This window comes from Petaurus breviceps, unplaced genomic scaffold (assembly GCF_028583685.1).
Source record: "Petaurus breviceps papuanus isolate PSGF00001 unplaced genomic scaffold, PetGlider_PUasm1.0 218, whole genome shotgun sequence".
Taxonomy (NCBI): Eukaryota; Metazoa; Chordata; class Mammalia; order Diprotodontia; family Petauridae; genus Petaurus; species Petaurus breviceps.
Genome location: NW_027185872.1, coordinates 1,831,348 through 1,847,486, shown reverse-complemented (window position 1 = coordinate 1,847,486; position 16,139 = coordinate 1,831,348). Strand labels below are relative to the sequence as shown.

Sequence of the window (16,139 nt, the reverse complement as noted above, 5' to 3'; positions counted from 1 at the left end):
ATAAATGCCAAAGACAAAGTAAGAGGTCAGTGTGGGCTTTGGGAACAAGGGGTCAGAGAGTGCAGTCCGGCCTCTGCCCAAGGAGGGAGAAGAGGCTGAGGTGTAGCGCTTGTGCAGCCTCTACATGGCTGCTTCAGAGTTCCTGGCCTGCAGATTGTATGGGGACCAAGCAACCAGTCTGAGGGGTAATCACTCTTGCTTTAACCTGCTTGGATCTGGATTGCTGTCTCTGGAAGAGGTCCTGGGGTGTGTGACCAGTGTGCCAGAGCCAGTGGAGGCTTTAGAGAGAGCAGCCAACTAATACCTCTGGCAACTGAGAAAACCCCAGTGATATGGGGAAAAGCTCTCCTCTCTGGAAGCAGAGTTCTACTGTGGCAAAAAGCTCAAAAGTCAAGTAATTGAGTGGCAACATGAGCAAGCAAAGGAAGCAAAGCAAGCACAGCAGTCAAACCTTAGATTCCTATTTTGGGGACAAAAAGGAGCAAAGCATGGAACAGGAGGAAGACAATGAAGTCAGAATTCCTGCACCAAAAGCTTCCAAGAAAAATATGAACTGCTTACAGGCCATAGAGGAGCTTAAGAAGGATTTTGAAAACCAAATGAGAGAAGTGGAAGAAAAATTGGGAAGAGAAATGAGAATGATGCAAGAAAATCATGAAAAGAGAGTGAACAACCTGACTGAAGAAAATAACACCTTAAAAAACAGACTAACTCAAATGGCAAAAGAGGCTCAAAAAACCAATGAGGAGAAGAATGCCTCAAATAGCCGAATTTGCAAGATGGAAAAAGAACTTCAAAAGCTCACTGAAGAAAATAATTCCTTCAGAATTAGATTGGAGCAAATAGAAGCTAATGAATTTATGAGAAATCAAGATACTATTAAACATCCAAACAAATGAAAAAACAGAAGGCAATGTGAAATTTCTCACTGGAAAAATCACAGATGTGGAAAATAGATCCAGGAGAGATAATTTTAAAATTATTGGACTACCTGAAAGCCATGATCAAAAACAGAACCTAGAAATCATCCTTTAAGAAATTCTCAAGGAAAACTGCCCTGATGTTTTAGAACCAGAAAGATAAAGGTTGAAAGAATACACCTATCACCTCTTGAAAATGACTCCAAAAAGAAAACTCCTAGGAATATTATCACCAGGTTCTGGAATTCCCAGATCAAGGAGAAAATATTAAAACTAACCAAGAAGAAACAATTTGAATATTGTGGAAACACAATCAGGATAACACAGAATCTGGCAGCTTCTACACTGAGGGATCAAAGGGATTGGAATATGATATTCTGGAGGTCAAAGGAGCTGGGATTAAAACCAAGAATCACCTACCCAGCATAATTGAGTATCATGTTTCAGGGGAAAATATGGTCATTCAATGAAATGGAGGACCTTCAAGCATTCTTGATGAAAAAACCAGAGTTGAATAGAAAATTTGACATTCAGATACAAGAAGCAAGAGAAGCATGAGAAGGTAAACAGGGAAAAGAAATCATAAGGAACTTATCAAAGTTGAACTATTAACATTCCTACATGGAAAAATGTTAAATGTAACTTATGAAACTTTCCTCAGTATGAGGATAGGTGAAGGGAATATAAATGTGCATATATATTATATATATATATGTATGTAGGGGACTATATGGGCATATGAATATATATGTGAGTGTGTGTATACATGTGTATAGGAATACATAGACAGAGGGCACAGGACCAATTGAATAGGAAGGGATGATACTTTAAAGGTGAAATTGAGAGGTGAGAGAGGAATATAATGAGAGGAGATGGGGAGAGATAGAATGGGGCAAATTATCTCATATAGAAGAGACAAAGGGGGTGGCTAGGTGGCACAGTGAATAGAGAACTGGCCCTGGAGTCAGGAGGACCTGAGTTCAAATTTGACCTCAGACACTTAACACTTACTAGCCATGTGACCTTGGGCAAGTCACTTAAACCCAATTGCCCCTCCAATAAAAAAAGGCAAAAAAAAAAGAAGAGGCAAGGGAAAACTGTTACAATGGAGGGGAAGAACAGGAAGGCAAAAGGGAATGGGTCAACCTTACTCTCATTGAATTTAGCTTAGAAAGGGAATGACATACACACTAAATAGGGTGTCTCACCCTACAGTAGAGTAGTGGGGAAGGGGATGAGGGGGGATGATGGAGGGGAGGGCAGTTTGGGGGGCAGGGTAGTTAGAAGCACACACTTTCGAAAAGGGACAGTGTCAAAGTAGAGAATAGAACAAGTGGGGGGGTGGGATAGGATGGAGGAAATATAGCCAGTCGTTCACAATATATTCACTATGGAAATGTTTTGCATAGCTACTCATGTACAACCTATATTGAATTGCTTATCTTCCCAATAAGGGTGGGTGACAAGGGAGGAAGGGAAAGAATCTGGAATTCAAAAGTTTTAAAATCAAATGTTTAAAAAATATATTATTTTTTTTTACATGCAACTGGGAAATAAGATGTCCAGGCACTGGGGTAGGAGATCCATCTTGCCCTACTGGAAAGTCAGAGGGGGGAGGGAGGAGGATATAGGAGACAGCAGATGAGGGAGGGGGGATACAGCGGGATCACTGTTTCGGGGGATGGGTAGGGAAAAGACGGGGAGAAAATCTGTAACTCAAAGTCTTGTGGAAATGAATGATGTCAACGAAAAATAAACATAAATTTTAATTTAAAAAAAAGAGGCCGCTCCACGAGGTCCAGCCCGGTCTCTGATCTCCCATGCTGGTCAGTGGAAGCCTCTTCAGTGCCTCTGGATGCTACGCCCTTCCCTCTGTGCAGGAGCTCCAGTTGGTCCTGCCTGAAGCTTGGTAGTCGAGAGTTGCTCAGAGGCTACCCCCCATCACACTGGGAGCTCCTTGAGGGCAGGGACTGTCTTTCGTCTCTCTTTGCATCCCCAGCACTCAGCACAGTGCCAGGCATCCTGTAGATATTGTATGAATGCTTGTTGACTGACACAACTTTCTATTGAATCTCTGGTCTGAAAAGGGACCTGTAGGTAGAGCTTTAGACTAAGAACAGGGGTGAAGACCTGCAGACCCCAGGGTAGAAGCAAGAGTGAAGCAAGCCAGGGGTCAAGAGTCCTGAACAAGGCCCCAGGGAAAGAGGACGAGGGGAACCCCGAGCCTCTCGCCATCTCAAACCGGATCTACATCTCCCACCATTGCCCTCCCTCTGTGCTACTTAGCAATCAGTAGCATAGGACACATGAGAAATTGTCCACACAACTAGAAGGAAAGAGGCAAATCACTAACAGGATTTTCCCTAATTATTTTCATCTTTTATTGCCATTATTGTTCAGAGCCCTTGGAGGGAGAGTGTTCTAAACCTATTGGCAGAAGATGGTCATTAGGGACCTGGAGTCAAAACCCAATCAATCAAAGGAACAATTTCAAGACAAGCCCAGAGTTCAGAAGCTTGATCTGTCTAACAAACGATGAAGCAGCCTAAATGGAATCAGGAACAATTTCAGAGAACTCCTTCAGGCATAATTTATGGTCTTTACTAAGACATACAATGTGACAATCTTATGAGGCCATTTTGATTAACATGAGGAAATGGAGCCGTCCAAGACAAGGGACTTGGCTGGCTGTGGAGGGAACTCTAGAAGCGACTGGGCAGACAAGGAAAACAATGGGTTTTCCGCTCTCTCCCTAAAACGTTAAGTTCTCTGTGTTAGGGTCATGTATTTCGGGTGGGAAAGGCCACTCCGGCCCATACCCTCAACCTAAGCCTAGGGAAAGGACTGAGGCCAAGAGAGGGCTCAGGACTTTCCCCAGTCACCTGAGAACTTAAGTATCAAAGCTGGGATTCCAATCTTCTGACTCTTCTTTTTTTTCTAACCATGTTCCTGTGAAGCATTACATGTCCCTAGTCAAAGTCTCATTTGCTCATCACAATAAAGCAGTAGCTGTAATTCCTAACTTGTTTGAAAGGGTGCCCTAAAGTGGCAGGCAGCCTGACACAAGGGAAATCTGGGCTGGTAACAAGAGGAGCTAGGTTCAAATCTTGGCTGTGCCACTTACAAGTCACTCGACTTCTTGGGGCACCAGTTTCCTCATCTGTAAAAGTGAGAGGATTGGATCAGTGGAACTTTGGTGAAGCTGCAATGCAAGTGCTTCTACCCTGGGGTCTGCAGACCTTCTCCTGTGAAGAGACTGTGGAGAGATCCCAGGAGATCCACAGCCTCCGTGGTGCTGGGATCGGTCTGTTCCACTAACTGTTAATTTCCTTTGCAATCCTTCGTAGTTGATTTTGTGCATTTAAAAAACTAACTCTAAGCAGAGGCCCATGGGCTTCAGCAGCTGACCACCAAAGGGCAGTGTGACACCAAATAAGGAAGCTCCCTGCTCCAGGCAATAACCCGCCAAGGGTCACACTCCCATCCGGCATTTGGGAGCTGTGAGACCACAGAAGGAAACCAGCACGCTCACCTTTCCCTTCCCACTCTTAGCATATACTTGCAGTGTCCAGTAACAAGAGTGGGGAGGGAGGGGAACAAGTACTCATGATGCACCTACTGTGTGCTAGGCACTTACAGATCTTGCTTGATCCTCACAACAACCCTGGGAGGTAAGTACTATCATTATCCCAATTTTACATTTGAGGAAACTGAGGCACAGAGAGGTTTAATTGACTTTTCCAGGGTCACAGAACTAGTAAATACCAGAGGCCAGATATGAACTGAGGTCTTCCAGACTCCTCGTCCATAGCTCTACCCACTGCCCTATTCCCCTCCAACTCAGCAAGATAACATACAATACCATATCCAGTAATCTCTTCTTTGATGCCTCCTCAGAATTCCATATTGGTGTAGACAAAAAACAAACACCTCCAAGGGTCAGGGTCAAGTCTCTCTTGCCACAGGTTCTCTCCCTTCTAGCCTTGCTCCACCCCCCTCCTCCTAAGCCCTCTCCTTTTCTTCCCTGCTAAAATCCTCCAGTTTCCCCAGTGGTTCCCTGCCTGGGACATCACAAGATGAGGCCGATCTGGCACAGCTTGCTAGGGGCCGAATCCAACTCCTGGCCTTCTCTGGCCTCCCTGAGCTGCTCTGAATAAATAAGAATGAATAAATCAGAAACACATGTTTGTTGAATGAATAAATAATCCATGGAAGGAAGGAAGTCACTCATCTGACTGGGCAGGAACAAAGAAAATCTGGTATAAACCATGAGCCCAGTCCTAGGAATGTGGGAGGATACTCGTCCTGCCTGGCAACCATCTCAGCCAAGGCCCTTGGAAACGTTCTGATTCTACTCCTTCCCCAGCTCACTTTGGAGATATCTCTAACCACTCACACTTTATTCGGGGGGGAGGAATGGTGCTGACTTGGGGTCCTTCCCTACTTGTCTCCCCATGGATGTTCCTACCCTTGTATGTTCAAGCCCCACAGTCTTTCCTTGTGCTAGTGAGAATGTTTATACTGATTTTAGCATCAAATATTTCTTCTCCTTCTTCTATGAAACCCCTGCTGCCCTAAAATCATCATACCATCATGACACAGCCACCTACCCCATGATCTTTTGCAGCAGTGACCACTCTCACGAGGACATCTTCCTCCACAAAAGGCCTCACAGCATCATGAATGATCACAATAGTGGGGGTGGGCAGTTTGGCATGGGGGTGGTCTCCTGCCAAGGCCTTTAGCCCATTGAAAATCGACTGATGGCGGGTAGCACCAGCTTCAACCAGGGTGACTCGATGATGTTGATACCGTCGGATGATGGCCATCATTGTGTCCATGTTCTCACTGGTGACAGCCACAACAATGTCTTTTATCCAGCTCACCCTAAAAAAAAAAAGACAAGAAGACACATTACAGACAAATGGGTGCTTAGAGGCACAAGCAATCTTCTATGGAGATCACCAAGTCAAATTACTGACCACATACATCAACCTTGTTTATGGTTCTCTCCTCAGAAACTGCCTGTCTCATGGTAGTGTCTCCAGTCCCCCTCTGTTCCGACCTCCCTCTTCGGCCTACCTCTTAACTCAAATGAGAAGGCACAGGCAAAGTGTTTTACAAAAACTTAAAGCCTCCTATAGATGCTATTTTTAATAGGGCCTCTGCCACAGAGAGGAAGGAGAAAGACTGTCCATTTCATTAAGGGCAGATCAGAGGGAGGAAGGAGCCTAGGTTTGCCACCTGATGAATTCTCTAAGACCCAGACCCCCGAGGTGACCTGACACACAGACACAGTCTCCAGACTCCAGGCTGAACTGCAGTGATTAGGCTGCTACCTGGGAATGCAACCACAAGTGACCAGGAACCATACAAGCGGCCAAGCTGTTCGTGTGCTTTGACTCAGAGCCCCCATCACTGGGAACAGCATAAGGACATCTAAGGCAGAGAAGTTCAACTTACTCCAAACAGCCCTGGGAGCATTTTTTTGTGGAGAAAAAAACCAGAAACAAAAGAAATGCCTATTGGTGGGGGTAGGGGTGGAGGGATGTGCCCATTGCTTGGGAGATGGAGGAACAGACTGTAGGGGAAGCATGAGCACTGATAGAAAACAAAGGAAGCAGAACAGGAGGGTGATACACAATAACCACAGCCACACAACTAAAAGCATCCGATTCGATATATGGAGGGCTTCTAATGTGCTTAACCCAGTGCGGAGCATAGCTGAGACAGAGATAAAGAGAGACAGTCCCCGCCTTCAGGGAGCTTACTTTCTCCCTCAAAGAATACATGAGAGGCACGCCTTGTTGGTTCATTTAATAGACAAATCTGCTAAAAGCTAGGCCCATCAAGGGACTGGCAGCCCAAGGAGGGGTCTTCAGAGGGGGAGGGACTGGCCAATCAAAGTCCAAGGAAGAATAGCAAAGACAACAGCCAGGTAAACAGGAGGTTTACCCATCTTTCAAGTTTGCAAACCTCTTTCCATGGATGATCGCATCCAGGTCTGAATATTCAGTCTCCAAGAAAAGGGCCACAGACTCACATGATTCCTGTAAATAAACTACGCACAGGGTTTTTATTTCGATAACACTTGCAGGAAGCCTACCTACCTCATGCTCCCTCTTCTCCCTTTCAATTAATTATGGAAAGGTACTAGAAGCTTAGCAAGTCTCTGCAATTGTCATCTTGCCTATGATTATACTAGTAGTAGCAGCAGAAGTAACCATAGTACCAGTAGTAATGGCTAGTATTTATATGAGAGAGTCGGAATCTTATTTGATCCACGCCCAATGACTTGCCCAGGGTCATGTGGCCAGTAAGTGACTCAGGAATTATTTGAACTCAGGCCATCCTGACTCCAAGCCCAGTTCTCCTTCTATCCACTAATACCACCTCACTTCCTCATGTGCATAGAGTAAATAAAGTGTTCCTGCCCTTTGACCCAGAAATCCCATAATGAAACAGTGTCTAGGACTCAAAGACAAGGAAGGAGAGTATACTGTACTCCTTAAATATTCATAAAAACACTTTTTTGGGAGCCAAAAACTGGAACTGAAGTGAGTACAGCCTAAATCGCACTATGACTGTTAAGGAATATGATTGTGCCTTGACAAATATGAGGAATTCAGAGAAACAAAGCAGATGCAGAGAAAAGAAAGCAGAGGATAGATGAGGAAGACAGTGGCCCGCAATACTCACCAAGGCAGAGGAGCCAGGATGAGTGAAATGACCAGTCTTGGGAGCAGCACAGACAACGCTCCAGATTTTTCTCTTCTTAAAAGAGAGGTTGGAGACTATGGTGTGGAACAGTGCATCCCCCCGGCAGATGGGACAATAGTTTTGCTTAAATATTTTTCTTTGCTAAGAGACTACTTGGTGGTAAAACAAAAGGGATAAACAAAAATAAAATTTTAAAAGGATAAATAAAACTTTAAAAATGAGAGAAACACTGCCCTGGGACAGCCACTCAGCTTTCCAGATTAGGGTATTTTTTATATAATCCACCAATCACTGTCATCATTCTGCAATAAAAGTCCCACAGAAGGGGGTTACATTGACCTTATTCGGAAAGGGAAAAAACACATTGCATTTTTCAAAACATGCATTTTTAAATGTTTCTCCCCACCCCAAAATCCACACAAGCGTGACACTGTCCCTCTGGGGTGGGGAATGTGGAATTAAAAACATTATGAGAAGCAAACGTGGGTCTATCTGCTCCTTATAGAAAAGGAATGGATCCAAAAAGCCCTTCCCTTAAGCCAGGCCCTGTCTCCAGCTGAGAGCCATCAATGCATTTGGGGGGGATCCAGATGGAAACGCAGACCTGGGAGCCTTCATTCCTTCTTCTACCTGGGTCCCCCAGAAGTCCTCCCAGAAGGCTCTCACCACCAGTATCCCTCTCATCTTTATAAACCAGCAGTTTAGAGGTAGCTTGTCACTATGGGTGGGAAGCTGGCCTCTGAACCAGGGAGACCTGGATTCAATCCCTTTCTCAGACCATCCTGGCTGTGGGACCCTGAACCCTAGGTAAATCACTCAGCCAACTCTCTCAAATTCTAATTGGCATTATTAGAGGGAGGTCCTTCACTGAGACTCTGCTATTCCAATGAAATCAGAAAAACCTATTTACAGCCATTATATTTCACAAAATTTATGTGGGTTCCTCCCCTTTCAAAAAGTCATTTTTTAAACTAAAACCTCTCTAGGGAAATGACAACCTTAATCCCCCAAATTACAGATTCGGTTTTCAGTACTGGGGGTGGAGCAGCAATGGACAGAGTGTTAGGTCCCATGTCAGGAAGACTCATCTTCCCGAGTTCAAATCTAGGCTCAGACACTTGCTCTTTATATGACCCTGAGCAGTCTCTTCACCCTTTCTGCCTCAGTTTCCTCATCTGTAAAAATGAGCTGGAGAAGGAAATGGCAAACCAGTCCAGAATGTCTGCCTCTTGGCAAAGGTTTTCTTAAACCCCAGATGGATTCATGAAGAGTCGACACAACTCAACACCAACACAAGCCACCCTCCAAGCCCTGCAGGTTTGCTTGTCCAATTGGCTACGAATCTCCCTAAAGGCACTCTCATGCAGCCCTTACACCTTTTTATCGGTTCAAAAGACCTGTATCAACAGAACCTGGGGGATGTTTGGCTAAATGCCAGTGCATTGCCCTGACCCAGCAATCCAACCTCACCTTGTCCCATAAGGTGACCCATTTACCAAGATTCCTTAGTGAAACCATGCTGGACCATAGTGAGGACCATGTCTCTGACTAGATGGCGAGGCTGCCTTGTTCATAACCCATCCCACAATTTTCTGGACTATGACCTCAAACTCAAAAGTCTGAAGATTCTCAAGCAAATTCTCCTCTTCCCTTCTTTCTTCTCCACCTACCCTCCTCCTTAAAGCATCAGAATATTTGGGTCTCCAGGCTTCTTGTTCAGTTGTGCCCGACTCTTCCTGACCCCATTTGGAGTTTTCTTGGCAAAGATACTGGAGTGGTTTGCCATTTCCTTCTCTTACTCATTTTACAAATAGAGAAACTAAGACTTACCCACGGCCACCCAGCTGGAAAGCGTCTGGAAAGGGAAGGTGAGTCTTCCTAATTCCAAGCCCAATGCTCTTCACTACCTAACTCCTGTCTCCAGGTTTAGGGCAACTAGTCATTTCAAGGATAGAGGGCTGTTAGAGCTCAGATCTCTAAATTCTTCCAGTAGACTAGAATACAGTTCTTTGGTGACTGATGATTTGAATTCACTTAAAGGAGCAAGGTGTTCTCTGGCCGCTTAAATACGTATTTGGGGGGGGGGGGAGTTGGCTGAATCAATCCCCCCTCCAAACCCCTCCCCCACACACATATGCACTCCAGTGATGAGCAGATGCTCTCCCTTTATCAGGTGAGCACACTTCTAGCGCATCACTAGGTCAAAGGCATTAAAATATATTGAGGAAAAGTTCTTCAGCGATTTGGAAGGAGTGAAGGCCTTTGGGGTTAAATGGTTCAAAGACAAAGTATATTCGAATTGGTTAGTCACTCCCTGTGAGATCTGGCTAAAGAGTAAGCCAGGTCAGACCCTGGAGGTTCCCATAACGCCGGCAAGGGCAGAACAGTTCCAGCTGCACCCTGAGAGGGAATGGGGGGGGGGGGGGGGTGCCTTCTGCCCCACCCCTTCCGGATCAGGTGGAAGCTTTGCCAGCTCTGAAAGGTCAGCAGGTTTGGACTTCCCAGCCACATTTCAGCAGCAGCAGCAGCCCTGGGGCAGGCCCGGCCAAAGACGAAGTCTTCTTCCATCACAAAGGCCAAATCAAGGCTGTGTCCGAGGCCCAGCACACGGCGCATCAGGCCTAATGGGAAAACCAAGACTAGCCCAACGAAGGAGAGAAGGTGGCGTCTAAGAGCTCTGAGTGGCCCCTTTAGCACGGGCTCTCTAAGCGCGAACCCACTTGGCCCCGGCCTGCATGGGCATGGAGGTGCCTGGAACCACGAAATGCATGGCACCAAGTATCTTCTCCATACCCCTTAGTAAATACTCGTTTCTAAAAGCTAATTAAGCATGGCCGACGAATTGATACTAATTGATTTGGTCTGACACCAAATTGTCAATCTGACCAATTGCACAATATCAGACAAATTAACAAGTCTCATTCAGGACTTAGCACAGACGGGAGGCACAAAATCATCTGAAAACGACACTCAGTCCTGGGCCGGGTCCGCCCACGGGGTGCTCCTAACGAGGGGCGGCTGGCCAGGCACCCCGAGTGCGCTCGCTTCTAGGCGCACTAGCCTCCTGGCGGGGATCGTGACAGATCGCGGGCACGGAGGGCGGGCAGCAGCCCCGGGAGCCCCAGCGGGGGAGCCCGCGGGGCTGGGAGGGTTGGCTTCTCGCTGCTGTAAGTTAGGGGGGGCCCCGTGAGTACTGGGCCTCTGCAGAGCCCCCGGCGCCGCAGCGCTTCGCAGCTGGAAACACCGCCCCTTCTCAAGGCCTGTCACGAGGTGTCGGGGTCCCCTGGATCCCAGGCGGAAGGAGGGGTGAGCTCGGAGCTCGGGGAAGGCCTCCAGGGGTCCCCCGCCCCAGGACAGGTGTCACTTCCCTGGGGCGGACCTTCCGCTCCCCCCAGCCCGCCCGCCCCGCAGCAGCCCGCGGGAAGCAGCTGGAGGGGAACTGAAGGGAGAGGGGGGGCAAGGGAGAGGGGGGCGGGGGCGGGGACAGGTGGGGGAAGGGCCGAGCCCAGGAGCAGGCGGGGCCCCGCCCCCCACGCACGCGCGCGCCCCGGCCCCGCCCGCCCGCCGCGCCGTTCCTACCTCTGCAGAGCCTGCAGCGCGTAGCTGATGAGCGGCCTCCCGAGCACGGGGCAGAACTGCTTGGGCGTGGGCCCTCCCAGCCGCTCCCCGCAGCCCCCCGCCGGCAGCACGGCCGCCACGGCCACGGGGACCCCTGGGGGGCCGCCGGCCGGGCCGGGCTCCGTAGGCCCCGCGGGCCGCAGCTCCCCGCCGCCGCCCCGCGTGGGCTCCTGCTCCATGGCACGCCGATCGCGTGGGGGAGGCGGAGGCGCCCGCCCGAGGCCGGACGCGCCGCCGTGACCCACAGAGACGCCCGCAGCCGGGGCTGTCAATCACGGCCGGCGTGGGCGGGGAGGGCGGGGGGCTGCCGCTCTCCTCCCCCCCGCCCCCTCCCTCCGGGTGCAGGCCTCAGTTTGTCCTGTAGAGCAGCGCCCAGAACCGGGACGGGACCCTCCACGCACACACCACACCACACACACAAACACACATTCTCCGGAAGTTATTTTGCGGCTTGGATCCCCTTGCGGACTTCCCGTCCCGCACGCTCCATTTAAGGAGAACACGGAGGCCCCGACCTTGAACCCCGATACAAGGTCTACCCGACTGGAGTGGAGTCCTAGGCAGAGACTGCCCTGCCCTGGTGCCAGGATGAGCCAGTGCTGCAGCGAGACTCCCCAGCACCCCGAGATGCAGGCGCTGGGATCAGAGCTTTAAAGCCTTTCCCACTTCCCTCACAACGAGCCGGGAAGAGAGGTGCTGTTATCCCCGTTTTACAGATGGGCAAACAGAGCTTAAGTGATGTCCCACTCTAAGGGTCCAAAGCTGGATTTGAACTCAGGTCTTCCTGGTTCCAGGCCCAGCACTCTGAACGCTATGCCACAGGTGCCGTAGAGTTTCCTGAAATCTGCCTGCTTTGGTGGAGTCCGGCATGAGCTTCCTCTTTCCCCCCATCACTGCATGCATTTCATTCAAGACCCTTTGTAGTCTTCCTCTGCCCCTGCTCTCCTTGAGGGCAGGACTGTCTCACTCTGGTCAGTCTTGACTTTATGTCCTCGGGGCCTTGCATGGTTCCAGTGCCCAGTAAATGCTTGGTAAGCGAAGGGATTCCCAGACTAGAAAGAGGATCAGGGGGCAAGAGCTGAGAGACCTTGGAGGTCAGCTGGCTCACCTTAGTTTCCTTTTATTAAATCAGCAATGGAACGAAGGAAAAAATAAAGGCATGACTGAATTAATGAACAAGTATTTACTGAGTTCACACCAGGTCCCTGGCCTGGAGCTAAACAGTCCTGCAGGTACAAACACAAAAAGGAGGCAGTACCTCCACTAAGGAACCAAGCACACGCTTAGAGGACAGCAGTTTGGGTCTAAAAAGACATCAAATGATAAGTGGATTATTGGGGTAGCCCAAATCACACGGTGAGGTTTCTAAAGTCAGAAGGAAAATGTATGTATATAAATATACCAGCATCATAAAATTATACATATATTTTAAAATAGTTAATTTAGATAATTTTTTCAGGGAAATTTTGGGGGTTGTTCAGATCCCCTTAGAACACTCCAGAATTTGAAGAATTCAAGTCAGAGATGATCCAAAGAAAGAGGGAGAGACACAAAGTTGGGGTGATCAGTAACCACCCAGCAACCACATCACAAATGAGGAATTCCACAAAAGTGAAATAGAGGAAGTCATCCAAAGAAAATGAGCAGCTCATTACCTGGAGAGAATGAAGGATAATAATGGGCAGCCCTTGGGTTCCACTGATAGCCACTCAGTGTTGAGGAAAGGAAGGCCCCAGCATTCCTGGAGGACCCCTGTGGGAGAACATGGATTGGGGTCTCATGGAATGGTGGGAGATGGTTAAGTTATGATACACATTGTTAAAGGGAGTGGATCCAGGGATGTACATATGGATATAAAGAGATCATAGTGGCAACACTCCTGTAACCTTGAAAGCATATGACTACAACAGCACTCTGCCTGTGCACTAGCAGCCCACAGCTCCTACATCCTGGCCTCCTGAGTGGTGGGCAGCCTCTGGCTGGAATGCCTGGACAGACAGCCTTGCCTTCACTTCACCTGCATCCAGAGCTGCTTCAAGTCTTGAATCTGCTGGGTGGCGGACCACAAGCAGAATGATTTTAGTCTTTGCAACAGCTGAGTTCTAGAGTTTTCCTTTAAGGATACCATGGCATCAAATTCCAAATGGGTAAATTTTACCTATTTGTTGACACAGTTCATTCCAAGCTGAGGGAATATATTCTGATATTACCAGTAATTTAGCTCGGTCAACTCCCACACCTGTCAAGCTTAATATTTGAATATTATAAGTCTGAAAGCAAGGATGTGTGTGTGTATGCACATTAGTCAACAAGAATGATGAAGCACTTACTGTGTGCCAGGCACTGTGCTAAATCCCATGGATACAAAGAAACACAAAAGCCTGTTTCTGTGCTCTGAAAGAGTTCATACCCGAATGGACAAGGCAATGGGGAAACAGCAATGGTCATACCCAGTATGCACAGGGAAGACGGGAAGCAGTCTCAAAGGCAAGATGCTGAGTAGGGCCAGGGGGAAGGAACCAGAAAAGGTTTCCTGTAGACATTTGGCTTTGAAGTGTCTTGAGGGCAGCTGGATAAGGTAAGAGATAGAAGGGAGGGCGGAGAGCATTCTGGGTATGGGAGACAATCAGGGCTTAGCCAGAGTAATAAACAGTCAATGAACAAATGTGTTAGAATCAAAGAGTGTTGAAGGGAATAAAGAGTAAGAAGACTGGAAAGTAGGAAGGGACCAGGGGGTAAAGGAATTTGGAAGTCAAATGAGAATTTCGGTGGAATTTATATTAGATTCAAAGAGTAATAAGGAAATTCTGGAGTTTGTTGAGAAAGGAGGTGACCTGGATAGATTTTGACTTTAGGTAACTCAGTTTGGCAGCTATAATAGTAATGGGAATTTGAAGATCTTCCCTGCCCCTTAATAGATCCAATGTAATAACATGGAGGCTATGGTAGGAGAAGTTTGCTGGATCGTAGAGCAGAGCCCAGAGGAAACTGGGAGTAAAAGCAGTAGGAAAGCAGGGAGGATAGGATGCAGGCAAGGAGACAACTAGATATGGTGTCTCTCCTTGCCTCGATAAGGTATATTAACTTCTTTGTTGCTATGATGGATTTGACTTTCTGGTGCTGGGATTGTTTTCAGGTGTTGGGATTTCGCTTTCTGGTGTCTGAATAAATGTTTTGCTTCTGTCTTCTATATGGAAAGTCTTACATTTTGCAATTCAGAACTATGCCAATATATTCATAGTCACCACTGGTGCTGTGAATATTGCCTTGATGATATAGCAACTAAGGAGAAGATGGACTGAAGTGGGGAGAGACTTGAGCCAGGGAGACCTTCCCCCAGGTATTGGCATTGTCCAGAAGAGAGGCAGTGGAGGCCTGCACCAGGGGACATATGAGAAATGTTCCAAAGGTAACATGGACAGACCTTGGAAACAGATTGGATGGGGGGGGGGGGCCACAGGGAGAGCAGTGGGAGATGAAGCTTTAGGAAAGGCAAGAGTGAGAGGAGAGAAGGGAATAAATGGTTCTGTTTTAGAAATGTTGGGTTTGAGATGCCCACAGAGCTTCCAACTAGAGATTTTCCAGAGGAATTGGGTGATGCAAAATGCTAGCTCAAGACAAAGACTGGGGCTGAATGCAGAGAGCTGAGAATCATCCGCATAGACACAACAGTCAAATGCATAGGAGCTGATGAGATCATCAAGCAAGACAGTAAAAAGGGAGAAATTGGAACTCGTCCAATCAGTGGGTTGGTAGAGAGTAAGAAGGAACAATCAAACCTGGTGGAAGCCAGAGAGCAGTGTCAATGAAATCTAATTAGAAAACAATAGCCAGGAGCGCTGGTCAAATATGATGAAGACTGAGAAGGGGTCATTACATCTGGCAATAAGAAGATCATTGGTTAGATAGGTGGTCAGAGGATAAGAGCAAACAATTCTCAATAGAAGAACTATAAACTACTAGCGCTATTATGAAAGAATGCTTTAAAATCACCAAACAAGCCTGAGACTTCACATCACACTAACAAAAATTATCAGAAATGGGACTAGTTGATCTTGGAGGGATTATGAAAAGATGAACTCACTAATACATTGTCGATGGAGCTGTAGATTAACATAATCATTCTGGAAAACAGTTTGTAATTATGCAAATGCACAAAATATCTATACCCTTTGACCCAGAGATTCTTCTGCTTCCTAATATCCCCATTTGTTTTGGGGCTTTTTTTTTCTTTTTGGAGGGGGGAAGCCAGCACAATTGGGGTTAAGTGACTTGCCCAAGGTAGCACAGCTAGTGAGTGTTAAGTGTCTGAGGCCTGATTTGAACTCAGGTGCTCCTGACTCCAGGGCTTGTGCTCTATTCACTGTGCCACCTAGCCACCCCGATCCCCACTTATTTAGGATAGCAAAGAACTAGAGCCCTAGTTCCCTGCCAGTTGAGGAAAGCTGAACACACTGGTCCACAAATGTAAATGGAGTATGACTGATGAATGCAGAGAAGTGTGAAAGACTTACATAAACTGATGCAGAGTGAAGTCAGCAGAGCCAAGGAAACAATATTCAGCATCTACAGTAATATAAATGCAATGAACAATACAAAACAGCAACAACAAAACTAATATTACAGAATTACAAAGAATAAGCTTGGTCTCCAAAGAAGAGAAATGAAAAGATGCTTTCCTCTACCCTATGCCAAGCATTCCTTTGTGGAAGTAGAACGTCAGCGTGGAACATTGGAAAGAATATAATGTTTTTTTAATGTATTGATTAGTATGACTGAATTTGTTTTTTCTTCTTCCTCATTTTCCTTTTTCTTTTTAGAAATACTTATTTCTGGTATTCTGGGAGAGGAAAGGGAGAGAGACAGGGGGTAATCTAGATT

General features: G+C 47.1%; 1 protein-coding gene across 3 annotated transcripts in view; it reads right to left on the bottom strand.

Moving 5' to 3' along the window:
* CRPPA (CDP-L-ribitol pyrophosphorylase A) overlaps window positions 1–11,352 on the bottom strand; it is a 282,427-nt gene extending 271,075 nt beyond the window's left edge. For all 3 annotated transcript variants that reach the window (XR_011169513.1, XM_069094436.1, XM_069094437.1), the window contains exons 1-2: window positions 11,220–11,352; window positions 5,531–5,807 (exon numbers count right to left, since the gene is read on the bottom strand). Coding sequence is in view for 2 of the 3 variants with exons in the window: in XM_069094436.1 (XP_068950537.1) it covers window positions 5,531–5,761 (231 nt within the window). In the remaining variant the exon portion in view is untranslated. The remainder of the gene's footprint in view (window positions 1–5,530; window positions 5,808–11,219) is intronic.
* Between the last annotated feature and the right edge of the window lie 4,787 nt (window positions 11,353–16,139).